Source organism: Mastigoproctus giganteus, chromosome 4 (genome assembly GCF_048544385.1).
Source record: "Mastigoproctus giganteus isolate SK-2022 chromosome 4, ASM4854438v1, whole genome shotgun sequence".
Taxonomy (NCBI): Eukaryota; Metazoa; Arthropoda; class Arachnida; order Uropygi; family Thelyphonidae; genus Mastigoproctus; species Mastigoproctus giganteus.
In genome coordinates this window covers 68,653,123-68,681,092 of record NC_143578.1, presented here as the reverse complement: position 1 = coordinate 68,681,092, position 27,970 = coordinate 68,653,123, and the positions used below count along the sequence as shown (strand labels likewise).

The 27,970-nt window shown below is 34.9% G+C and overlaps 1 protein-coding gene across 2 annotated transcripts in view; it reads left to right on the top strand.

Annotated features, from left to right (window-relative positions):
• LOC150086817 (reelin-like) overlaps window positions 1–27,970 on the top strand; it is a 1,004,591-nt gene that overhangs the window by 569,367 nt on the left and 407,254 nt on the right. For both annotated transcript variants that reach the window (XM_090372773.1, XM_090372772.1), the window contains 4 exons: window positions 12,429–12,531; window positions 16,129–16,352; window positions 20,283–20,503; window positions 26,676–26,826. In XM_090372773.1, the coding sequence (XP_090228899.1) occupies window positions 12,429–12,531; window positions 16,129–16,352; window positions 20,283–20,503; window positions 26,676–26,826 (699 nt within the window). The remainder of the gene's footprint in view (window positions 1–12,428; window positions 12,532–16,128; window positions 16,353–20,282; window positions 20,504–26,675; window positions 26,827–27,970) is intronic.

The window sequence follows — 27,970 nt, the reverse complement described above, 5'->3', positions numbered from 1 at the left end:
TGATATCCCAACAATATCTGCCTTTGATGTTTTGAGCAATACCTCAAATTCATCAAATTTATTTACTAAACTCCTAGCATTGGTGTACACGCAAGTATACATGCACCTGTTTCTATTCTTAGCTACCCTAACACAACCCATGTGTTTACTTGTACCGCAATGACTTCCAGCAGTCTCTGAAATATCCTGCATCTTGTTTTTCAGGCTTCTGCTCATTCCAATAGAAGCAGTGCAAGAATCTCTTTCACCTCTGCCAGTGGCTACTGTTAATCCTTTAGTCTTTGTCTCCCCCCAAGCTAGCAGTTTTCCGATCCACCTAACACTGCCTCGATAGCATCAGCAAATATTCTTGCACCCTTTCTATTTAAGTGTATCCCATCCCTGTAGAAGCAATCTCTCCTGTTAACAAGTACATTCCAGGCTGAAAAAAATGCTACCCCTTGAGCCTTGCACAATCTTTCCAGGGCCGAATTGATCGACAAGGCTCTCATCATGTACTCCCTCCTATCGTGTCTGGGCAGAATTGCAGACACTTTCAAATTCAACCCTACTTCACGGCTTTTTTTCAACAGTGACCTGTACTTGTTAAGTAATTCCGCTGGTCTCCTACTCTTAATATCATTATTGCCAACGTGTACAACTATATCACCTTTTGTGCCCTTAAAATATGATATCTGCTCTACAACGTCATCAACCTTTGCCCCTGGCAGACATACCCTGGTCCTGTTCCACCTATCCTTTTTACAAAGCATGTTCCCCGTTTCCCTGACAATAGAGTCACCAACAACTACTATTTTCTGTGGGACCAGCGCATTCTGCCTTGGGGGCTGCCTCTGTCTTGCAAGATGACCAAGTGCAAGCTCTGGCGTTGATGTGGGCAGCTGAGAGCTTGATGGGCCCCTCAATTTATTTCCTTCGAGGGCATCCACCCTGTCCTTCAAGGTCTCATATAGGCCCATAACAACGCTGAGTTGTCGCCTAATTTCCTTGCACTCCTTGCATCGTGCACACACAAAGACATCCCCCATGGCAGTATCATGTCCCGTACCCGATTGCTCCGCAAACATCAAGCAAACAGTGCATCTTAAAAGGTTGTGATTCAGAGGGCAACTGCTCCCCTCAGTTCTCCCCTGAGTCACAGCACTCTCATTAGCTTGAGCCTTTTGCTTTGCTGCTCTGGTCAGAGTCATGATTTCGTTTTAAATGTCAATAAAATTACAATTTCAGAACAAAATTAAAACCTTAAACTTGTATCTGAGCACAGTTATAACGCTATATTTATTTTTCAGTATCGAGTGTTATCTACGAGTTCCCTTTATATAACTTCCGTATCAAGTATGTATTAATTATTTGTTACGTTTGTACTCTAAGTCGTTATATATATATAGTTAAAAGTACAATTTAATTGACAATGAAGTTTAACAAGATTAATAGATCTACTGATTAATTGACAATATTATATTATGCACTATACTATACAAAGCTAATGCTATCGAATTCCGGATATGCTGTATCGCGTTTCAGTAACGAGTGTTATCTACGAAATCCCTTTATATAACTTCCGTATCAAGTTATGTATTAATTATTTATTTTTACTAATTATTTATGTTCCGTAACCTAAGTGGTTATATGTATAGTTAAAAGTACAATTTAATTGCCAATGAAGTTGACAAGATTAATAGATTTTACTGATTAATTTTCACGTAACAATGGCGGCTGTTTATGAATGGTAAACACGTGGATTTGATACCCTTTCCGATACTAAGTAATACCTACAAATCTCTATCTAAGTTACTTTAACTTTAAGTACCATAAATAGGAATATAAAGCTACTCTAGAAATAAGTTAATATGTCAATTTAAACTAATAAAGCAGAAAATAAATCAGAAAAAACTTCTGTGTTCCAAGAGCGGCAGAAAGGCACGTCCGCACAGGAAACTCTCGTCCTCAAACCCGGGATATAAGTTCGGGATATTAATTCGGGATATAAAGTTGTATCATATAACAATGGCGGCATGTTACGAACGGTAAATCTAGGGACACTTAAGTATTAATTAACTGCCAAATCTCGCTGTCTCAATTCAGAATAAACTAAAGATCCTGACTAGGTCTATAAGCTACTTATAGAAAATAATTTTATATAACAATTGGTCAATAAAGCGGCTAAATATGGCTAAAAAACTTCTCGTTCAGCGGAGCTGCAATTTATAACACGTGGATTTTCTACCCTTACCGATACTAAGTAATACCTACAGATCTCTATCTAATTTAAACTTTAAATTAAGTATCATACCTAGGAATATATAAAGCTAATCTAGAAAATAAGTTAATATGCCAATTTAAGCTAATAAAACAGAAAAAACTTCTCTATTCGAGGAGCAGTAAAAACTTCGCCTGCACAAGGCTACCCTCGTTCTCTCGTACCACCTGTAAAAATAAAATACAATGAAATGAAATAAAAAATAAATAAATAAAATTAAATAAGGTCGAAGAAAAACTTCTTTGGTTCAACCAGTGGAATAAATTGTATATTTCTTCTCCTTGGTAAAAATTCCTTCCTCTTTTCCCACAGCTGCATACAAATTTTTTTCTGTTACACAACTATCCACAACCATAGAAAACAACAGCATATATAAACTTCCATGCAAACCAGTGAATAATCCACACTGAAGATCACCACAGCCATTCCAAGCAACTTTGCACTCAAGACCTTAGACATGCTTTCATAGTTCTTTCAAGCAAAATGGCATGAAATGGAAAAACTGATGAGAATGCATTTCCATTGTGCAGAAAAGCTGCCTTTAAACTTGATTTTGAGGCATCAGTAAACATACACCTTTCATTAGGATTGTGTCCAGTGCCCAATTTGTTCAGAAGGATCACTAATATCTTTACAGAAACACATACGAGCACATTAAAGAACACATTCTAACAAAATATTTTGAAAACACTTTGTGGCATTTTTAATATACTGTAATTTTAGTTCCTGCTCCAAGGAGTTCTACTTGCTCTTTAGACAAGTTATACAGTAATTTTGTTAGCAGGGATAAGGAAGTCATTGTCCCCTTGTATAAGGCAATGGTCAGGCCACACCTTGAGTACTGCATACAGGTCTGGAGGTTAGGTTAGGCTTCATTTTAGGAAGGATGTAGAGGTCTTGAACGAGTACAGAAAAGGGCAACAAGATTGGTGAATGGAACAAAGAGTTGCTGTTACCAACAAAGGCTTAAGTTTTGCAAATTGCAGCATCTGGAGACTAGGCACCTGCGAGGTGATCTCATTGAGTTGTACAAGGCCTTGCATAGTTTGTGCATGCTAAATGCTAATGGGATTCTTTACTTTTGCTCAGATTACTTACCTGAAGAGGCATAAATTCAAATTGAGGAAAGACAATTGTAGAATAGATGTGCAGAAATTTTAATTTGACTTTAGCCATTGATATTTGGAACTAACTTCCATCTGTCGTAGTGGAGGTCGACAACTTAAATAAGTTCAGGCAGAACTAGACAAGCATTTGGAGTGAATGAACGGGTGAAATGGGCAGGTTTTTTTTTATTTGGCCGATGCTATATAAGCTTGCTTTCCTGCATCATATGCCTCTACTAATCATCATCATCCATCATCAGTCCACTGCATCATGAAGGCCTCTCCAGCAGCTTTCCAGTTCTTCTGTTTTGTGCAATGGCCATCCATTTACTACCCACAAACTTGTGAATTTCATCTGTCCATCTCCATTGTTGTCTTCGAGGTTTTCTTTTAGCTCCTCTTGGGCAGTGGGTCTTAAACTGTGGGTATGTAAACATTTTAACAATACAGTGCTGAGCAAAACGCAGAATAAATAACAGTATTCAACAGATAAATGTACACATATCCCACAACAACTGTCTTTCCATTACTGAAAGAGAAGAGAGAGGGGGGGGAAGCAGACAGAAAAGACTGAACATGTCAATCCTTCTCACACATTACTGTCATCTATGAGCACATACAAACATCATTATTTGCAGGTAATGCAACAGATTAGTGTCATATCTACTTCCTTAAATTGTATTAAGATATATATATTATGGGTAAATACAGAAACCTGTGTATGTGGAAATTGCGGTATGATGAGTCATGCTGGCAAGCATAATCAAACATAAAACAAAGGGTATTCGATTTCTGGTAAGAAATGTATTTTTTTTACACTTCACTGAAACTGAAAGTAGCATGAAGAAGTGGAAAGTAAAAATAGCAACAAAAATAATCATTCTGGATCTGACAAGTTTTCCACATGTATAATTCCATTATCAGCCATTGTGTGGGTTGGTTGGTTCTTGTATGGGTTTTAGGCACATCAGCAGCTTAGGACATATTGCACTGTATGTAATATGTCTGTAAATTTCATGTGTTCTATGGGTTGATTTGCTCTTTTCTGGATGAAAAACACGTTTCATGATTAAAAACCATGCTACCCTCACCTGAAACCGACTAACTCAGTCACATTGTGAAAAAAAGACCATAAAAATCCCTTCCATCATTGATGGAATTCAAATTCAGATCTTTTCCATCTGTTGTGGGAAAGATGGTGATATATACCAGCAGTGCTGCTCATGAGAGAAATTGGTAGGACTTGACAAGTCCTTCACAACTATCACTGCGTTAATATCATCAACCTTTATATAACACACTTGTATAACTATATGACCTTTTATGCCTTTAAAAGGTGATACTCTTCTAGAATGATTAACTTTTGCTCTTGGCTCTTTTCTGGATGAAAAACTTGGGTTTTTCATCCAGCAAAGAGCCATCTGCCATACCCCAATCCTATTTCACCTGCTCTTTTTTGTATAATCTATGTCTGTTTCCATGACAATGAAGTCACTAAAAATAGCTACTCCCTGTGAGACCTATGTGTTTTTCTCATAGTGCATGAAGGTAGGTGCTGTTGTTCAGTCGGATAGCTGAGTGCTTGATTGTTTCCCATAATTTTAATTTTGGAAGAAGAGAAGAAGAATAAGACTCTAATTTGTAGGAAAACTTCCTTCATCACCCCCCTCTCCCATGTCTCCAAGACAAAGCTTCTTTATAGATTTGAGTCATTTTGCATTGTTTCTATAGTCTAGGCATGAAATCAGTCAATATTTAAGCAGTACTGTATTTCAATACTAAGAAATAGATAAGTACAATAATAATATTACACTATTCCCAGTTGTTACAACAATATACATGTTACATTATTTATTACAATATTAAATTTATAGAATTATAGAATTTTATAAATATTCTTATAATAATAATTACACACCTGCAGGGGGCGCCTCTGTAGCCAGGTTATCAGGAGCAGCAGTGCATAGCACACGTTTCTTGATTAGACCAGGGTTTGAGCCCATGACCACCAAATACGGAGAATGCAGAAAGGTCAGGGAATGACCACCGCATATCCCTGAAGCAATATGGCCTTAGTTGCTAATGCTCCTAAAAAAAAAAAAAAAAAAAAAAAAAACACACCTGCAGAATTTCATAAAAGAATATTAATGAATTATACCTATCTCCAGTACAGTGAATACAATGGCAAAAAAATTTCTTCCTACTTTGACTAACATTATTTTGTAAATTACTTGCCAAATAAGAGAACATTTCACCTACTTAATCAAATCAGCACAAACAGTAACTTCACCATAAATTTGAAATAGAAATATACAATCCAATAAATTTTATAACTGAACAGAAAAGCAAAAACAGCAATAAAAGTGTTAAAAATTGGATTAAGTTAGCTAATTTTTATGGAACAGGTGGAACTTTGAAATATAATAAGATATCTAAATGTTAAGTTCATCCTCTTTTTCCTCATAGTAATGAAGAATATGAATGTGTTCTCTGTCATATCAAAAAGAACAGAATGGAACTTAACCTGTCTGTGACAAATAAAACCCTAAAGTTGATCTTAATTTTAAAATGTAGAAAATTGTGTGTGTGTGTGGCGCCTCGATAGCTAGGTGGGCAGGAGCAGCAGTGCATAGCACACGCTTCTTGATTAGACTGAGGTTCGAGCCCGTGACCACCAAATATGGAGGATGCGGAAAGGTCAGGGAATGACCACCGCATATCCCCGGAGCAATATTGCCTTAGTTGCTAATGCTCCTAAAAACCAAAAATAACAAAAATAACAATAGAAAATTGTCTTCATCATGAGCAGACTTCTAGTGCAGATTTTCCAAGAAAAAACAAACAGTATTTCACATTGAGAGATGTTGATGAAAAAGCTTGTATTTTGCATATGCTTTGACAGACATGTTATATAGAATTTATTTTAATAAAGATATTAATATTTTATTATTATTTATCTTAATAATAATAAAATTTTTAATTAGATGTAAAAGTGATTTAAATATTTGTGTTTGTAATCATTTTGTTCTCTTTATAGGCTATATATATTTGAAAGGCTTGTTAACCCCTTCATGGATTATCCTGAGATATCTCGTTCTCGTTTTTAGTTTTAAAAGTTATTTGGAACTACAAGAAATATCTCGGGATACAATAATACCCGAAGCAAACAATAATACCTCCAAATTTAGAACTAAAATGTATTTTCTCTGGCATTTGTCTGGCTAATTTTGCATTAAGCAGGTAAATCTTGAGTTTTCTCAATATTTTCGAATGTAATGCGATTACTGCTTGTGGCGGGAGGTTACTGCTTGTGCATTCCACATGATTTTTTAAATTTATTTATATAATGAGTAATGAAGACTTTTTCTGTGCCTTTCTTTTAGCTCAAGCACTAATTTATTAAAAAAATCTGTATAATTTGCACACTTTTTAGTATTAGTATTTAGTATTAGTAACGGCCGCATGGTGCAAGAAAGCCTATGGCTTATGCTGCACCAGCCAAAAAAAAAAAAAAAAAAAAAAAAATTAAAAAAAATAAATCCGAACAAAACAATGATAAAAACAAAAAAATAAAAATAAATAACTAAATAATAATAATTAATAAAATAAAAAAATAAATAAAAAGGAAATTAAACCTATCATCCTATGTGCTTCCCTTACCCGAAAGTACTATCCAGATGACCTTTGAATTTCCCCAAACTGTCGGCCTCTACCACCCATGAAGGCAACTTATTCCAGTAATTTATAACTCGCTGGCTAAAATAGAACTTCCTGCAATCCAATCTAAACATTTCCCCCCGTAACTTGAATTTATGTCCCCTAGTTCTAGCATCATTTATAATCTTGAAAATTTTGTCCTCATTCATTTTACTGATGCCTCTCAGAGCCTTAAACACCTCAATCAAATCTCCTCTAAGGTGTCTAGTTTCCAAACTCTGCAACCCACATATTCGAAGTCTTTCTTCATAAGGACGCCCTTTTGCCGATCTCACCAGGCGAGTTACCCTTCTTTGCACCCTTTCAAGAAGCTCGATGTCTTTCTTCAGGTACGGTCTCCATACTTGAACACAGTATTCCAAGTGTGGTCTAACATAAGCCTTATATAATGGGATTATCACGTCCCTATCTCTACTTGCAAAAGTTCGATAGATCATTGATAGGACACCATGGGCCTTCCTTGCAACCTGTTTACAATGCTCAGAGAATTTCATGTCTGACCGTATCGTAACACCGTAACACCCAAGTCCCTTTCCTCCAGTACTGGGTTTAGTTGAACTCCACCAAGTGAATAAGTTTTTTTGGGATTACTGTTTCCCAGGTGTAATACCTTACACTTTGTTGGATTAAAGCACAGCTGCCATTTTTCTGACCATTCCTGAAGTCTATCTAGGTCTCTCTGAAGAAGCTCAGCTTGACAGTGATCATTAACTACTCTCCCAATTTTAACATCATCTGCAAATTTAGACATCACGCCCTCTATCCCTTCATCAATGTCGTTTATGAAAATTAAAAACAACAGTGGTCCTAATACTGATCCTTGGGGAGCCCCACTTCTTACATCAACCCAATCTGAGGAATAGCCATTTATCACAACCCTCTGCCTCCTGCCCTGAAGCCATCCTTCTATCCATCTAAGGATTTTCCCAGTGATTCCAACCTGTTCCAGCTTATAAAGCAACCGCTCATGTGGGACTGAGTCAAAAGCTTTGCTGAAATCTAAATAAACAATGTCGAAATTATTCCCTAAATCCAGCTCGTGAGTGACCCTTTCGAAATAGCGAACCAGATTTGTTAAACATGATTTTCCCTTTACGAAACCATGCTGAGTATCCTTGAGAATTTCAATTCGATCCAAATGATCCTGAATTCCACCCTTGATCATTGCCTCCATGATTTTCCCTACTACTGAAGTCAGACTGACAGGTCGATAATTTCCAACTTCACTTTTAGAGCCACCCTTATGTATGGGAGATACATTTGCACTTTTCCAATCCAAGGGAATCCCCCCAGAGTCTAATGATGCTCGCATAATTAGCCTCAATGGTTCAATGCACTCGCTTGCCGCCTCTCTTAAGATTATAGGGTATATTCCATCAACTCCAGGAGCCTTACTGGTCTGTAGGCTCGAAAGTTTTTTCATTAAATAATCTTGCGAAATTTCAATATCATTAATTACATATTTTTTAACTTCGCTCCCACAATTTCCCTTTGCCACAAAAGGCTTTTCATTTGAAATATCGATGCAAAATAACTGTTGAGTTCATCTGCAACGGCAGCTGGTGTATTTATTACTATCCCCTTTCCCTTACATAAAGGTCCGATCTGGTTTGTCCTGCTCTTCTTGGCATTTATATATGTGAAGAATTCTTTATCCCCCCTCTTTGCTCTGTTTGCTAGTGATTTCTCATAAACTGCCTTTGCCTGTCGAACCTTTTCTGTGGCTCTATTACACATCACCTTGTAGCTGTTATAGGCTTCAGTACTTTTTGTTGTTCTGTAACCTTTCCATGCCACCTTTTTCTGCTCAAGTAATGCGGCAACTTCACTAGTCATCCAACTTGGAACCCTCCTCGTGGAGTATTTTTTTAATGGTATATACGCATTCAAGGCATCTGTGATTAATGTTTTAAAAGCGTACCACAGTTCAATTGTATTCATTCTCTGCGCGATATCTACCCAGTTAATAGAGGCCATGTAGTACCTTAAGGCATCGTAATTTCCTTTTCTGAAATTAAAACCCATTCCTTTGCCTTTTACTTCTGCTACCTCTCTCGTCATCATCCACCGTAGAACTCCGTGATCACTTCCTGCTACTGGTTCCTCTACTGTCAGCCCTGTTATGTCATCTGATTCATGTGTGATGATGAGGTCTAGGATACTCTTTTCTCTAGTATTTTCCCTGACATGTTGATACAAATAACAGTCATCTAGTTGATTTAAAAATTTTGTTCCCCATGTCGAGTTTCCTTCCCATTTACTCCAATCAATTAGAGGCAGATTGAAATCACCCATAATAAGGCATTGACGCTTACTTGCCCATTCCATTTGCATGTAGAGGCTTTTGTCATAATCTTCACAATCACCTGGTCTGTAGATTACTCCTACTCGCATTATACCTTTGTTTCCAACCATCTCACACCATACAGACTCTATACTAGCATGTGAAACGTCTGAATCCGGGAAAGCCATCGTCGCACTCAGGCTGCTTCTGATAAGAAGCATTACCCCACCACCCCTTCTATCTAACCTATCCTTCCTAAATACATTATACAAGCCGTACTGAAACTCATCATCCCCAATTTCCGGGTGGCACCACGTCTCTGTAAGCCCTATTATGTCCGCGTTACTTGTTTTAACCAGCAGTTCGAATTCGCTCATTTTATTGACGACACTTCTAACGTTACTGTATAAACAATTAAGATTTACTGTTCTTGTATATTTAACAACCCTAACACAACCCTTGAAGTTTTTTAGGCTCTCTTCCCTCGCATTAGCTACCCGCCCACGTGAAACGTTTGTGCCCCCAGAACATCTAGATAATACGTCCAGTTGGGGTAACAGATAAGAACTCTTGAGGTATGTGCAAGAGTTACTTTGACCAATATTATCAGATAAACGCGTGTCAGTATTACCCACATCCCCCCTAACTAGCAGTTTCCCTGAACCTTTAAGGTATCCTCAATAATACTGGCAAAAACTTTTGCACCACCTTTGTTTAAGTGTATCCCGTCTCTACAAAACAAATTCCTTCTACCTACAAGTGTGGGCCATGCTGATAGAAATTTACCCCCTAAAGCCTTGCAGATTCCTTCAAGTCTTGAGTTAATCCACAAGGCTCTTAACATATAATCCCTCCTATCGTGTCTGGGCAGAATTGCAGACACATAGACATTATGACCTAGCTCGCGACATTTCCTCAGCATGGTTCTGTATTTTTCCAACAAATCGTCAGATCGTGTACGTTTAATATCGTTTGTCCCCACATGAATAATAATATTTTCTTTACCCCCTTTAAAATCTGACAGTCTGTTGGTGACATCATCAATAGTTGCTCCCGGCAGACATACCCTGGTTCTCCTCCACCTATCTTTATTACAAAAAATATTCCCCGTTTCCCTGACAATGGAGTCTCCTAATAATACAATGTCCTTTTTAACCAGAGTAGTTTGCACTTGGTTTTTCTGTTTTGAGGCTCGAATCGGGTGTGCATCACTTGGTAGATTGCTGGAGTTTTGGCATAGATGAGATAACTCGGGATAACCCAAATGGGTTAATTACTTCCATGTATTTTCTATGAAAAAATTAATAAAAAATACAAAAAATTATACAATGAGTATTCGCATGATGCATACTTTTAATCTGTAAAATAAAAAAAATCGATCTGCTATGGCACATTTTCAGGAAAAAAATGTTCCGGGAAGGGATTAAGCACATTGTGAAAACCACCAACTAGCATTAGCGTGCCCATCCAATGTCTGTCCATTCACACATAACAATGCGATCCAACATGAATTGATTTGCATGAAATTTTATATTTCTTTCTCAAACTTAAACTTTTTGTTGCAAAACTTAAATTTCAGCTGTCTGGACAAAAATTCAAAACAAATAAAGAGATTATATCTGCTGTTAAAGCATTTTTTTAGGCCTTGATGAATCAAGAGTATAGTAACTGCATTTCCACAATGTTAGAGTAAGCAAGTGGAGCTCCTTATTCTGTGGAGGCTATATTGAAAAGTAATATACAACTACTGGTGTGAGTTTTATAAACTTTTCAATATCCTCTCATGTAGGAGTTAATATAAAATATTTCTTGGCCTAAGAGTATGAAGGAGTTTGTTTATGCATGGGTACTTCACTTACATCATTTCTGCTATCCAAGTAGTATGAATGCATCGTTTAATTATATCTCATATTGTGAATACCTTCACAACGAGTGGCCGAGGTATTCACTGCTTATTGCACTGCTTTGAATAAGTAACACTTTACCAGTGGAGAAGACTAATGTTACTTATTCTCTGCGGATACCACCACCCAGATGGCACCATTTCAAAGCTTGTTGGCTTACTCATCAGTGGGTGGGCAGGTACCCTGTTGTTGCAATAGTGACAACCCAGTTATGAAGTATAACTGCACAATATGAGAAATACTTGATGGTGTGCATGGTTTAATCTAAAAATATTTCTTGGCTAAATGCCTAAGAGTATGAAGGAGTTTGTTTATGCATGGGAACTGCACTTAATCATTTCTACTACGCAGGTAGTATGAATGCATTGTTTAATTATATCTAATATTGTGAATACCTTCACAATGAAATATTTTTATATTAAACTACACACACCATTAAGCATCTCATTGTCACTATTGCAACAACAGGGTACCTGCCCAACCACCGATGTGTAAGCCAACAAGCTTCGAAATGGTGCTGTCTTGGTGGTGATATCTGCTGAGAATAAGTAACATTGGTCTTCTCCATTGGTGAAGCATTACTTATTCAAAGCACTGCAATACCTCGACCACTCATTGCAAAGATATTCACAATATGAGATAGGATTAAATGATGCATTGATACTACCTGGGTAGTAGAAATGATGTAAGTGCATACCCATACATAAACAAACTCCTTCATAGGAGTTAATAGTTCAGAGTAGCAACTCATTAATAAAGGGTTGTCTGCTTATTTGAAAACTGAAACTATGTAAGCAGACTTTGCTGTAAAAATTTAGGGGCAAACAATATTTTATATAGCTCAAGAGCTATAGACCTTTAAATTTATTCAAAGTGCATAACTTTGTCTTTCTGGGTGCCTCCATAGCCAGGTGGGAAAGAGCAGCAGTGCACAGCACACGCTTCTTGATTAGACCGGGGTTCGAGCCCATCACCACCAAATACGGAGGATGCGGAAAGGTCATGGAATGACCACCGCATATCCCAGAGCAATATGGCCTTAGTTGCTAATGCTCCTAAAAACCAAATAACTAACTAACTAACTAACTTGTCTTTCTGAACTTGGAACTCAGTTTACTTTTTTAATTTATTATACATTTATATTTATTTTTTAATAGCAATGAACACAGAGAATCACTGATGTTTGGAGCTACTGAAGGTGAAAGGGCAGTATATACAAGGGATATGGTTGTTTCTGAAGATTATGTAATTCAATTTGAAGTAAGGACCAGTATTTTCCATTTTGAAATTTATTGGTATTATTACTTATTTATTTTTTTAGTTTTATGACATCAGTAGTAATATATGCTGTTACTTAAATAAAGTTACCTTTTTTTCATGTTAATAATATGTTGGAATTTATTATTTTAATTTTCCATATAGACCTTGATGTTTGTATAGAAAATTAACCAACCAATAAAACAGAAAAATAAAGTAGGTCTATAATTGCATAAATATAAAAAAGTAATACAGTAATTATGAACAGTTTAAAATAATTGAATAAAATTATATTATTGAATAAAATACTTGAAACTGAAAGTGTTTGATTTTGTTCAGTTTTATAACAAGGCCAGACACTTTTGTTCAATACACAGGATTAATGTTTTCTGTATGATGAATGGTGGCCTGGTGGTTAATATCAAACATTTCCAATGAAGAAAAGAAACTGTTTGAGGTATTATTTATACAGTAAACTGTTGAAATAACAGCACCTCAAATAATGGAATATTTGAGCTAATGGCACATTGAGATTAGATGTTTACACAGATATGTAAACATCTATTTATGTAAACTTCTGTTTATGTAAACATCTGTTTATGTTTTTATATCACAAATATCAGTACTTCTGTTTAACCTAATGTAATACTGCTGTTTTACATTTATTTTAAATTAAAAACCCCTCACTATGGCTCTTAAAGTTAATAAACCTCGTACAGAGAAGAAAAGAAGAACAACATTAAAGCTTATTGACAAACTTGATATAATAAAGAAAATAGAACTGCATGTAAACAGGAGTGTATTAATGGCAGAATATAACATTGGATCATCAACATTGTATGATATTAAACATTTAGAGCAACAAACTTTTAGAATTTACTACATGTTCAGAACAATAAGATAACTGATAGAAAAGTTTACACAAGCAAAAATTAGAAAACAGATAGAGTTCTGCATGAATTGAATTTTATTTGAACGATTGGAAGGTATGGCTATATCAGGGTTAATGATTATTGCCAAAACGAAAGATATGAAAGAAAAAATGGGCATTGATACACTTGCTTTTACTGATGGATAGTTAACTAAATTTAAGATAAGACACAAAATTCGAAAATTAGACATTGTGGGAATAAAACAGTCTGCTGACACAAAGGCAGCTAAAGAATACAGTGTGACATTTGAGAAGCTTGTTAATGACAATAATCTTATAGCTAACCAAATATACAATGCTGACGAAACTGGTCTGTACTGGAAATATTTGCCACAAAAGACATTGGTAGGTTGCAAAGAAAAAAGTGCAAGTGGTTTTAAGCAAAATAAAGAAAGAGTTACAGTTCTTATGTGTGCAAATGCATTGGGCCAACACAGAATTAAGCCTTTAGTAATTGGTAATTACCATCGTCCATGAGCCTTGAAGGGAATTATGCATTAGCTGGTGACTTATAAGGCCCAAAAAAATGCTTAGAGATGGATAAGGAAATTTTTCAAGATTGGTTGACTCTTGAATTCTTTTCAGCAGTCTAAAAGAATTTACGTTATATGGGGAAAGAGTCCAAATTCTAAATGTGTCTTACTTCTTGATAACTGTAGGACCCATCCTCATGAATCCAATTTGGTTTGTGATTGTGGAAATATTTTCCCTGTTATTTACCATTCAATGTCACTTCTCTCATTCAGCCCATGGATCAAGGAGTTATCCAAAATTTTAAATGCCATTACAGAAGTGATTTTATGAAGCAAATGATTAGCAACGCTGTCTCAGGCTTCACAATTAAAGATGCAACATATTCTATAGAAATTGCTTGGAATACAGTGAAACCCGTCACTCTTGTGAGAGCATGGCGGAATTATGGTCAAATGTCACGTCTGCTGACTTACCATCTGATGAAGATGATGCTGATGGTTATGGTCAAGGCAAAGCAGTATTGAAAAAATAATGCAAACAGTTCAGTCCATCACAACAGAAAATCCTTTACATAGCCTTGAAGTTGGAGATACCGATGAATGGCTTTCTGTTGATAATGAGGTTGAATTATCACAGTTGTTCTCAGATCAAGAAATCATTGATAGTGTCATTACTCCTGAGAAACTAGATGGTGCACTTTGTTCAGATGTAGAAGAAGAGGACATTGACACAACTGAAAAGATAACTTGGGCTGTTGCAGAATCAAGCATGGAAAATATTCTTTGTTTTTTTGAACAAAATATAAGCTTTACTGTGGAAGAAGTAATACAAGTGCACATGCTGATAAACACCATGATAACAAAAAATGAGCATTAATGAAACAAAGTGATATAAGCAAATTTTTGAAAAAAGCTGTTACTATTCCTAAAGAATCCTAAAGAAAACAATCAAGAAAATGTACAGTTGAAGTATTAGAAGAAATGGCACCCTCTACATTTAAAGCAAACACATTCGAAGGGGATCAACTGGAATATAATTTTTTTTCCCTTTTTTATGTTTATATACTAAAGTATGTTTATATATATTTGTTTTATGTTTACATATTACAGGATGTTTATGTTTTTTATGTGCAGTTAATAAAATTGAATTCTTAATCTCTTTATTAGTTATTTAGCCTCATTATTTCTGCATTAAATATATTAAAAATAAAACTTTCTAGATAACGGAAAAATCAAAATAATGGCTCCTTCAATACTGAAAGTGCCATTATTCTGAAAGCCTACTCTATATATTTTTTTTTTAATAAAATATATTTTTTTAAAAATGTTTTATGTGGTTTTATACTTACTGGTAATTTTATTTTATTATTTTAAACTTTTGATAGTTTACTTTATTCTTATTGTTTTTAACAGTTTTATACATTGTATTGTACATAAGCGGGGGTCAGACTATCCAGTCTGATAATCATCAGAAGGGCCCCACGCTTCAAGGGTCAGTTCAGTTGACAGATAAGCATTTAATTTTATTTTCAATGATCAATTGATAAGAAATTGTAATGACAAATTATTATTAATATTAGTGTTGACATAATGAATGAAGGAAGCAAAGCTTATACATGAATCAGCCAAAAAAAGTTGCATGTTTCCGTATGTTTGTGATCACTTGATACTTTTGCTACATTATAAGGGTTTTTTTTTTTTTTTTTTGTTTTTTTTTTTAAATTGATTATCTCTGTCCACCTGGAATTAGATTGGGCCTGATTTATATTACTTGGGCTTATATGGTATTCCCTCATGATGTGAATAGGGAATATTTTCCACAAAAATGTTTTTATGAAAAATATTCCAAAATAATATTATTCTTGAGAATTTTCAATTTATTTTATTCATGCCTGTGTAATTGAAAGAACCACTTTTATTATTTTAGGTGAAAACAGCATGTGTTATTATAATTATTATAATTTAGAAATTTTTGATTTTTAAAATGTGAAGAAGAATATAATAAATATCCTCATTTCATATTTGTTGAGACTATGTTTCCATCTTAATATAACCATTGTTTTTATTATTGTATTGATGTTGTTCTATATGTCAGAAATTTTGTAACATAAAAAAAAAGCTACAAATTTACTGACTTGCCATTTTTCTTCTTAGGTAATCCAGATTATTTTTATTTTTCTAATTAATTTCTTTCAGATTAAAGTTGGATGTGGCACTACAATCTTACCAGAAAATCCAGTTTTTCTTGAATATTCAGTGAATCATGGAAGGTCGTGGAGCCTTGTGAAACTACGAAGGGTACCCTACAGTCGTAATCCAGATTGTATTCATCTAGTTGAAGTTCCATCTATTTATTATAGTAATGCTCATCCACAGTGGCACAGAGTGTCTATACCATTGAAGGGTCTTCAGATTTGTGGGTAAGCAAATATACATCCTACAATTTTATAAATGTTAATAATTTACTAACTAGTTTTCTTCTTGAACATTAAAAATATCATTTCTATTAGACTTAAACATTAATTAAAATATAATTAAATATAACTTAAATATTAACTTAAGACTTTGAAGGATTCCTGTAAGGCTTTTAGGGGGAAATTTCTATCAGCTTGGCCCGAACTTGTAGGTAGAAGTAATCTCTTTTGTAGAAATGGGATACATTTAAACAAAGGTGGTGCAAGAGTTTTTGCCAGTATTATTGAGGATACATTAAAGGTTCAGGGAAACTGCTAGTTTGGGGGGGGGGACAGGGGTAATATAGATACACATTTATCTGATAATATTGGTCAAATTAACGCTTGCACATACCTCAAGAGTTCTTGTTTGTTACTGCAACAGAATGTTTCAAATGAGTGGGCAGAAACGTTTCAAATGAGTGGGCAGCTAATACTAGGGGGTGTGTCAGCTAATACCTGACACACACCCTTAAATAACTTTAAGGGGATGTGTCAGGGTAGTTAACTATACAAGAACACTAAGTCTTAATTGTTTATACAGTAATGTCAGCAGTGTCATCAATAAAATGAGTGAATTTGAACTGCTCATTAGGACAAGCAATGCTGACATAATAGGGCTTACGGAAATGTGGTGCCACCTGGAGATAGGGGATGACGAGTTTCAGTATGTTATGTATAATGTATTTAGGAAGGATAGGGAAGATAGAAGGGGTGGTGGTGTCATGCTTCTTATCAAAAGCAGCCTGAGTGCAATGAAAGCCTTCCTGGATTCAGACATTTCGCATGCTAATATAGATTCTGTATGAAGTGAGATTGTTGGAAGCAAAGGTATAATGAGAGTGGGAGTAATCTACAGGCCAAGTGATTGTGAAGATTATGATGAGAGCCTCTATATGCAAATGGCATGGACAAGTAAGCATCAATGTATTATTATGGGTGATTTTAATTTGCCTCAAATTAATTGGAGCAAATGGGAGGGAAACTCCACATGGGGGACAAAATTTTAAAATCAACTAGATGATTGCTGTTTTTATCAACACTAAGGAAAAGAATATTCTAGACCTCCTCATCACCCATGAACCAGATGACATAACAGGGCAGACAGTACAGGAACCGATCACGGAATTCTAGAATGGATAATGAAAGAGATGTAGCAGTAGTTAATGGCAAAGGAATGGGTTATAACTTCAGAAAAGGAAATTACGACAGTTAATTTCCTTTTCTGAAGTTACATGGCTTCTATTAACTGGGTAGATATTTCACTGAGAGCGGATACAATTGAACTATGGTATACCTTTAAAACATTAATCATAGAAGCCTTGAATGTGTATATACCATTAAAAAAAACACTCCATGAGGAGAATTCCAAGTTGGATGAATAATGAAGTCACCAGATTACTTGAGCAGAAAAAGACATCATGGAAAAGTTACAGAGCAATAAAAAGTACTGAAGCCTATAACAGCTACAAATTTATCTGTGTGCCACAGAAATAGTTAGGCAGATTATGAGAAATCGCTGGCGAAAAGAGCAAAGAGGGGAGATAAGGAATTCTTCACATATATAAATGCAAAGAAGAGAAGAACAAACCGGATTGGACCCTTATGTAATTGACGTGGGATAGTATTAGATACCCCAACTGAAGTTGCAGATGAACTCAACAGTTACTTTGCATCGATATTTACAGAATAAAAACTCTTTACGTCAATGAGAAATTCTGGGAGTGAAGTTGAAAAAAAATGTAATTAATGATGTTGAAATTTCACATGTTTATTTAATGAAAAAATTTTCGAGCCTACAGACCAGTAAGGCTCCTGGGGTTGATGGCATATACCCTATAATCTTAAGGGAGGTGGCAAGTGAGTGCATTGAGGCTAATTATGCGAGCATCACTGGACTCTGGAGGGATTCCACTGGATTGGAAAAGTGCCAATGTGTCTCCAATACATAAGGGCAGTTGTAACAGTGAAGTGGGAAATTACCAGCCGGTTAGTCTAACTTCAGTAGTAGGGAAAATAATGGAGACAATGATCAAAGTTGAAATTCAGGATCATTTAGATAGACCTGAAATTCTGAAGGATACTCAGCATAGTTTTGTAAAGGAAAAATCATGTTTAACTAATCTGGTTAGCTATTTTGACAGGGTCACTTAAGAGCTGAACTTTGGGAATAATTTCAACATTGTTTATTTGGATTTCAGCAAAGAATTTGACTCAGTCCCACATGAGCAGTTGGAATCACAGGGAAAATCCTTAGATGGATAGCTGGATGGCTTCAGGGCAGGAGGCAGAGGGTTGTGATAAATGGTTATTCCTCAGATTGGGTTGATGTAAGAAGAATTTAATTTGACTTATTCACCAAAAGTGTAACTCTAAGGTTTAATGTAACACTCAGAGCAAGTACTGTTATTAATTTTTGCATTTGTATTATGGATTTTAAATAAACTCCATGTACAAAAATTGCTCCTGAGTGAAGGTTTACTAAGTTTAGGCATTCAATGTAATAAATTTCTCCTGGATCATGTCAATTCATTGCAAGGCAATTCGTTGTACGACAATTCACTGTATGTGACAATTCGGTGCACGACAATTCACTGTACGCAATAATTCGGTGCACGACAATTCACTGTACGCAATAATTCGGTGCATGACAGTTTATTGTATATGAAAATTCGGTGCATGACAGTTCAGTTTATGACAATTCACTGTTTGCAACAATTGAGTGTATATGAAAATTTGTTGAAGAACATTTTGCTGTATGTGACAATTTAGTGAAAGACAGTTGGTAGCTATGAAAATTTGCTTAGTACAATGATTTAGTGAATTATTTAGGAGAATTCAGTGTATGGCAAAGCAAGAGAGAAAATGCTAACATTTAACATGCCTTGCTGTAAATGGTGAATTTAGCGATCACGATGCCATTCTTGATATTTTATATTTTTGATGGAGTTTACTTCCACCTTTGTTTTCTAAAAAGTACCACAGGCAGGTTAAAGATTGGGATACAAGAGAACCTTTTTCACACTTTGCTTTCACTTCTGTAAGTCGCATTTTTTTATTGGGAGGGACGCTGGTGATTGGAAAGAGTTGTTCCACAGACCAAAAATTATTGTGGTCTGTGGAACAACATCATTGTCCAGAGAACAAAAAGTAATTTTTCACAGTAATAATCTTCATTTCTGTTCCTTTCGCCTGGCTTCCGCATCCATAAGTTTCTTCTTGCTCCCCAACCCTCAACAAATTTGTGCTTCTGGAAAAGCATAACATTCAACTAGTAGGTATTTCAACTAGTAAATAATCTTATCTGAATTAAAGGTATGATAATATGGACAGAGTCATGCTGAAGTAGGCATATACTCACTTTCCAACCTGCCTGTGAGAAAGATCGTCATGAATCCTTTTATACAAAAGAAATGGCTAAAAAATATATTATTTTCTTTTTATAAATTTCTGCATTCTTTCTTTCTATATTCCCAAATTTTTTCTTGTTTCCTTAACCTTTTACTTCAGTGATTTTGTTAATTTCTGATCTCTGTGTGATACACTGAATTTTCATTCATACACCAAATTGTTGCATTCAGCAAAATGTCATTCACCAAATTGTTGCATACAGCAAAATGTCATTCACCAAATTGTCTCGTACACTGAACTTTCATGCAATCAAGCCGACGAATTGTCTCATACACTGAACTGTCATACACTAAATTGTTGCATACAGTGAATTTTCATGCACCAAATCGTTGCATACTGTGAATTTTCATGCACCAAATTGTTGCATACAGTGAATTGTCATGCACTGAACTGTCATACAACAAATTGTCTTGCAACAAATTTACATGGATCCAGTTTCTCCATGTATTTTAAAATAGATAATTTAACAACAAATTTTCTTTTCAGAAATGTAAGATTCAGATGGTATCAAGGATATTACTCTTTGCGAGATTCTCCCCCATACTGGGCTTTAGATAATGTCTATATTGGTCCTGCATGTGTCTTGCATTGCATGGGGCATGGTTCATGTGTTAATGGTGTGCTGTGCTTGTGTGATCCTGGTTATGAGGGAGATTTCTGTTACAACTTCATCCCAAATCCAAATTTTCTGAAAGACAGCTTTGAAGGTATATTATGCCATATCATTTTCATAAATATATTGATTTTGAATGCAATTTGGAGATTTCAGTCTTCCACTATTCCTGTGATATTTAACCTTTTTGTGCTCCTTAATACATTAATTTTAAATGTTAAACTAAAATATGCTATAATATTTATCCTTATTTATTGCAGGGAAATAATTGATTAATTACTAATATTAACTATTGTATTTTTAAAACGAAATTTAAATATTTTAGAGAATTTTTGGAAAATTGAGATCCTTGACCTTTGTCCTGAAATAATATATATCTTGTATTATTGAATCCATCTGAAAATGTATAACCAGTTTGTGAACTGTGGTTTTGGTTCATTGACTACCATAAGCTATTACAATGAAGATGTAAACTCCTGTGACCCTTTGGTTGGTTTAACATTAAAAAGAAGGAACTGAACAAGAATATAAACTTATCTTTTCTTATTTTTAAAAAAAAATTTTTGTTAGTTGTTGGCACATCAGCTTCTGTGGCCATATTGCACCTCGCAAGGTTTTTGCATTTTCTACTCTGATCCCGCGACTTTTGGGTTGCCAGGCAGGCACTTTACCCACCCGGCTAGCCCGGTCAGCATCTTTTCTTATTCATAATACTTTATGGTTGTTATTTATTGGGAAACAACTCTAGAATAACTTATACATTAGGCAGAGTTGAATTAAAGACAGTGGAGAAGAAAGATTTGAGAGGTACAATCAAGCCCACAATACCTATGGGCTTGATTGCAATCCCAAAGAGTAATGAAAATCTCCAGGCAGTTTAGACAGGCAGCAAAGAGAGCCCATGATTTCCTACCAATGATTTATCAAACAGTTGCATGTAGAGTAAAGAAGATCATAATATCACTGTTAAGGCAATGATGGAACTGCACTTGGAATACTGTGTTCAGCTATGGAGACCATGCCTAAAACAAAGTACTACTAGTAGTAGTAGTAGAAGTGGCATGTGATGAAAGAAAGCAGTGTATGAGCTTATGCAGCATCAGCCAAAAAAAAAAAAAAAAAAAAAAATCACACAACCATTCCCTCTAAATGTTTGTCCAGTTCCTCCTTAAATTTATTTAACCTATCAACTTCCAACAACAGATGGAAGTTTGTTCCAGCAATTAACCACCCGATGGTTAAAGACAAATTTCTGCATGTCTGTTCTACATCTGTCTTTCTTTAATTTGAATTTATGCTGTGCTCAACCCATTCAAGACCTTATACACCTCGATCAGATCACCACGCAGATGCCTAGTCTCCAGCCATTGCAATTTGCAGAACTTAAGCGTCTCTTAGTAAGAGGATCCCTTCATTCCCCTCACCAATCTTGTTGCCCTTCTCTGTACACACTCAAGCAAATCTACATCCTTCCTAAAATGAGGCCTCCAGTACTCAAGGCATGGCCTGACCATTGCCTTATACAGAGGGACAATCACCTCCTTTTCCCTGCTAGCAAAATTCCTGTATATCCTTGACAAAACCCCATGACCTGCCCTTGGCAGCCTGTCTACATTTCTCAGAAAACTTCAAATCTGACTGCACAATTACTCCCAGGTCTTTTTTCATTTTCTATCACCTTAAGTGTAGTACCACACAGTTGATACGTTTCTTTGGGGTTACTTCTACCCATATGCAGTACTTTGTATTTGTCAAGGTTAAACTTCAGTTGCCACTTCTTAGCCCATCTGCCCAAATTTTCTAGATCCTGTTGCAGTAGCACACTGCCATTAATGTCATTAACAACCCTCCCAACCTTTGTATCATCTGCAAACTTCGACACTAAGCATGATATACCTTCATCGATATCATTGATAAATATACAAAACAACAGTGGATCCAACACCGAACCACGTGGGACTCCACTAATAACATTTGTCCACGAAGAGCAGCACCCATTGATTACCACCCTCTGTCTTCTCCCACTCAACCATCTTTTTAACCATTGTAGCAATTTACCTTTAATACCATTCTGCTCCAATTTGTACAGTAGTCTTCCATGTGCGACAGTGTCAAAAGCTTTCCTGAAATCCAAGTATATGATATCAAAATTATTTTTTGCATCCAGCTGCTTTGTAACCACATCATAATAACCAATCAAATTTTTCAGACAAGACTTTCCCTTAACAAACCCATGCTGTGTCTGAATTATTGCTGCAGTCTTGTCTAGATGATCCTGCAATGCATCTTTAACCAGTGACTCCATTATTTTACCCGGAACAGAAGTTAAACTAACTTGTCTGTAATTACTCATGTCACCCTTCAATTCCCCTTTGTGAATTGGGGATACATTTACACATCTCCAGTCCGTGGGGACCTCCTCTGAGTCCAAGGATGCTCTCATAATTATGGCTAAGGGTTTGTTTACTTCCTTTGCTGCCTCCTTTAATATAACTGGATAGATCCCATCCACCCCTGGTGCCTTTCTTATGTTTAACTTCAACAATTTCCCCTCCACTTTGCTCTCAGTTATTACAAAATCATTAAGCACATAAGCACCCTGCTACAATTTGTTAACCTTCTGACATTTTCAAAAGTTAGTAACTCCTCATGTGTGAATGTAGATGCAAAATACTCATTCAGTTTGTTTTCTATCTGAGCAGGATCATCAACAGTTGAACCATCGATATCAAGTGGACCAATCAGATTTATCCCCTTCCTTTTAGAGTTTATATAAGTAAAGAAATCCTTGCTATTTTTCTTAGCATCCTTTGCCAAAGATTTCTCGTAATCTGCCTTTGCCTGCCTAACCTCCTTTGTGACTTGATTACAGACTAGCTTATATCTGCCATAGGCGTCTGTGTCGCCTGATAATTTATATGCGTCCCATGCATTTTTCTTCTCTGTTATGAGTCTCATTAGTTCATTTGATAATCATTTTTAGGCCTAAACCTTGAACAGTATTTCTTAATAGGTATGAAACTTTTAGTAGCTTCCACTATTAATTCCTTGAATGCTTCCCACTTAGAGTTTGCTGTTGGTAACATCATCAGTTGATCCCACTGTATAGAATTTAAAAACAGTCTGAGACCATTGTACCAGAGGTAAATTCCAGAGGTGGGCAGCATGCTTGATGATGTTGGCAATAGGGCAAGAAAGACTTTGAATATGTGCATTATAGCACTTTTTAGTCAGTGAGTGCTTAATTATATTCATGTTAAGGCTAACAGGTAATTAAGCTTAGAGAAATTCAAAGTTCAGCTGATTCAGCATGAAATACATAAAAAGATTTTTTTTTTTTTCCATGCAGAAAAAGCCTAGGGTTTCCTTGCTCCACATGGCTGGTACTAATACTGCATAAATTATTGAAGTCAAAGGTTTCAAGAAAAATGTTGAATAAAATTTCTTGACTGGAATAAATTTCTTCATATTAGTAAACTTTTTGCACATCTAATTAAATTACATCATAAAGAGTGGAAATTGCACACACAGTTTAATGCACAGAATTTCAAAAACAATTATTAGTATTAATAGTAGTACTGGCAAAATGATGTAAGGAAGAAAGCTTATACAGCATGATATGGAATAAACCATTCAAAAATGTGCCCACTTCATTTGTCCAACCCTTATAATAATTTGTTCAGTTTTTAAACTTTTTAAAATATCCACTTCTGCAATGCCAGGTGTAAGTTTATTTTAAGAATGAATTACTCTCTCGATGAAAGCAAATTTCTGCATGTCTATCCTGCAACCATCATTTTAAAATTTAAATTCACGTCCCTTTGTGTGCATGTTATCTGAGAATGAGTAAAGATGCCATCAAAGATGGTTCACTAAATCCATTTTAACAGTTTACAGAGCTGAGTCATTCTTGGTAAGAGTAACCTTTTTCGCCCAGACTGTCTTGAATAGATTACGTCCTTCCTAAAGTGAAACCTGTATGCAGTATTCAAGATGAGGCCATACAATAAGATCTGCTGATAGCATTCTTGTGTATAATTCACAGAAATCCATGAGCTGTTCTATCAGTGTGCCTGCACTGTTTAGAGCAGTGTTTCACAAACTTTTTTTTTTTTTAGTCATGGAACACTTTTCATCTTACAATATATTTACGGAACCTTACAAAACACAAGTTTAGTGAGCGCCAAAGAAATGTTTACTAATATTTTATTACATGCGACGCACTGTGCATCAGGAGCATCTTTATTTCCAAAAAAATGTAAAGCCGAAATTCAGATAACTGTCATCATATTTTCATTTTGGTCTTTTATTAGTTGGTTCCTGTTTTTTCACTTCGGATTTTTGGTTCCTGTTTTTTGAAGGAATTGAAATCCTCACTTTGAAACGTGACAATATTGTGTTCGTTTTCATTGACCACAGTTGCAATACTGGAAGTACTCATTTCTCATTTTAAAGTTCCTTTTTTCAACCACAAATCCATGGCCATTTATTTTAATAATAATATTTCTAAATACTGATAATTAATTATCAAAAAAATTTTAACAAGGAAGTGAGTTTAGTTATGATATCGATTTGCTTCTCCCTCTCCTTCAACCCTTGTTACTCCAGGCTAAATCGCATATGAATGGCATATTAGATCACTACATTGCTACTTTCCCGTAAATGTCATTATCTCTACGCATACTTCTCTATCCAAAAGCCCGCCAAAATAGTGTTCCTCGGTCTATTTGGTTATTAGTCTATGCCAGTATATTAATAATCAAAAAAAAAGTTTTAAAAATTCTGATACAAAAGTAGTGTACGCTACAAATATGCAAAATTTATTTATCTTATTTTTTTAATTATTAATTACGATTTTTCACAGAACACTTGTTCACATCCCATGGAACACTAGTGTTCTGCGGAACACAGTTTGGGAAACTCTGGGGAGGCAAAGTGATAAAGTATTTTTCAAGAAAGTCTTGAATAGAAAGCATCGTGTTTGCAGACATTGTCATGATGCAAGTGCCAATTCCCTGAAGTAGACTTTTTCTGGCTGGCTGTTTTCTCCAAATAGCACTAGACTATTCTCCTATAACTGTTAGGTAGTATTCCTGGTACACTTTGACCATGCAGGACAAATTCATAATGAACAATACCCTATGAATCAGAAAATATGATAAGCATGATATTCACATTTGACAGAGATTGCCATGCCTTTTTATGCCTTGGAGAAAATAGACTCTTCCATTAAGAGGATACGGCCTTTGTTTTCAGATTATACTCATATACCTTTGATTCATCACCATTTAATTCATGATAGAAGAAACTATGTTGGTTGGCCGCAGCAGCACATTGGTGAAGATTCTGACATGTGAGAATGTCTCTTTTTGATCATCAGAGAGGATGTTAGAAACACAATCTTGGCTAAAATGTTGCATTCCCAAACCTTGTGTTAAAATTGATTGACATAACCAATAAGAAATGTAATTTTCACTAGTAACTTCACAGATAGTTAAACATAAATCACTTCTGATCAGGTCACAAACACGAACAATTAAGTCATTGGTTTTTGAAGTTGAAGGGTTGTTAAAGCAATGATTGTTTTTGATGGCCAAGTGGCCTTCTCTAAACTTTGTAAACCAGTAAAAAGCCTTTGAACATATAGCATCTTATCCAAATGTTTTTTTTTTACATTTCATAGATTTCTGCCACACTTTTAGCTAACTTAAAAAAAAAAAAAAATTACTGATCAGTAAAATCATTCATTTTTAAAATATGGCAAAACATATAAAACACCTTTAATTCAACAACACAAGAATTGTCACTGGCTGCAGATAAATGGTGATGCGTTTAGATGAATCACTGAACAAGATGTGACAAATTGCATTTCACTAAGACATCAAAATTTCAAGATACAATATGAGGTATGATTAAAAAGTTCAAGGACTGAAATTTTTAATCACACCTCATATATGTTGGACCGTGCAGTTACCCTTACATCTTTTTTATCCATCCTTCACTACCTAGAGTTTGTCAAGGTAGTGGAGAATATTATTCTAAGAATATTGCTACCCAGATGGAATACCTTGCATTTATTAATATCAAACAACTGCCACTTTTCAACCCTTTTTTTTTTTTTTTTTTTTTTTTAGCATATTATCATGTCCTGATTACTGTCTTTATGTGACTAAATTTGAAAAAGAATAAAAACATACAGCATATATTTAATATCAGAATTAGGTAATTAACTCTATAAAATTAATTTTAGTGTGTATTTATTTCAGAAACTCATGTTAATTTTGATCACTGGGAAAGGTGGAGTGGAGCAGAAATATCTCATAGTTGTGGAGTACTTATTACAGGAGCAAGCTTAGTATTTAGCTATCAAGGAGAAAGGATGCTTGTTTCACGAGATCTGGATCTTACTTTAGTTAGGTAAATTAAGAATTATATATGTTATGAGAACAATTTTTAAGGTACATAAATTTTCCAAGTTTTATGAGATGTAATTTGCATTACTTAACTTAAAGTGAAAGATCTAATTTACAAAATGCAAAACAGGTTTCATAATAATTCTGGAAATTTTTTAATTATTTTTAGTAGAAGGCATGAAAGATAAAGGAAAATGATGTATATGTAATTGAGAAAAATTAAACTAAATAACAAGAAACTTAAAGGATGTAGTACATTATTTATTCTCAGAAAAAGTGATAGTTTGCATTTCCAGAATCATAATAGGAAAATTAAGTTAAAAATGCTTAGTGTCAAAAATATGGTCTTTTAAAAATTATGAATACATTATTTTATTGTGGATTATTTATTTACAATATTTTTATGAAGATTATTTATTAGGTATATATAAATATTTTTATGAATGATGTATATTTTCATAAATTTCACATTTTTATGTATTTTATTGTTTATTTTCTGGAATAATTCTTCAGTAGAATATTAATCAATAGAATTAATAAATATTTATATTATAGATAAATTATCTTAAAATTTTAATTTTATGATCTGATTCTGGAGTAAATAAGCACAAAGATTCCAAGCTTTTTTTTTTTTTTTTTATGAAAACCCCAAACACAAGAGGTATTAGAAGAACCTATAGTACTAATACCATGCTTTGGTTGGAGGCTGAGAAGACAAAAGAAGATATCTGTTGACATTAGACTTGAACTTCTGTAGACTGTAATTTTCAGGAAATACATATGAAGGAAGGTTGTTCCAGAAAACGGCAGTTAAATGAATAAACAAGGAAGATGAAAAGTTGGTTCTGTGAGTTTGAAGTTGGACAGTAAATGTTCTCTATTATATAATAGTCGCTGCAGTTCTCTATTGTATAATAGTTAAAAGCCCAACACGTTCTTTTATGACTTCACCTGTTTCCTCCACTATGATTTTTCAAGTTTGAGATATTGGCCAATACATTTTCTGCCAATCCTTCAGCGAAAACTTTTGTGGTAAAATGAGTTAAATTTTCAACATCTGTAAGTTTAAAGGATACATTTTCTACTTAAAACACTTCCTCTATTTGTGCTCAACTTAATTTAATTGGATTCAAGTTGCAAGCCCAATT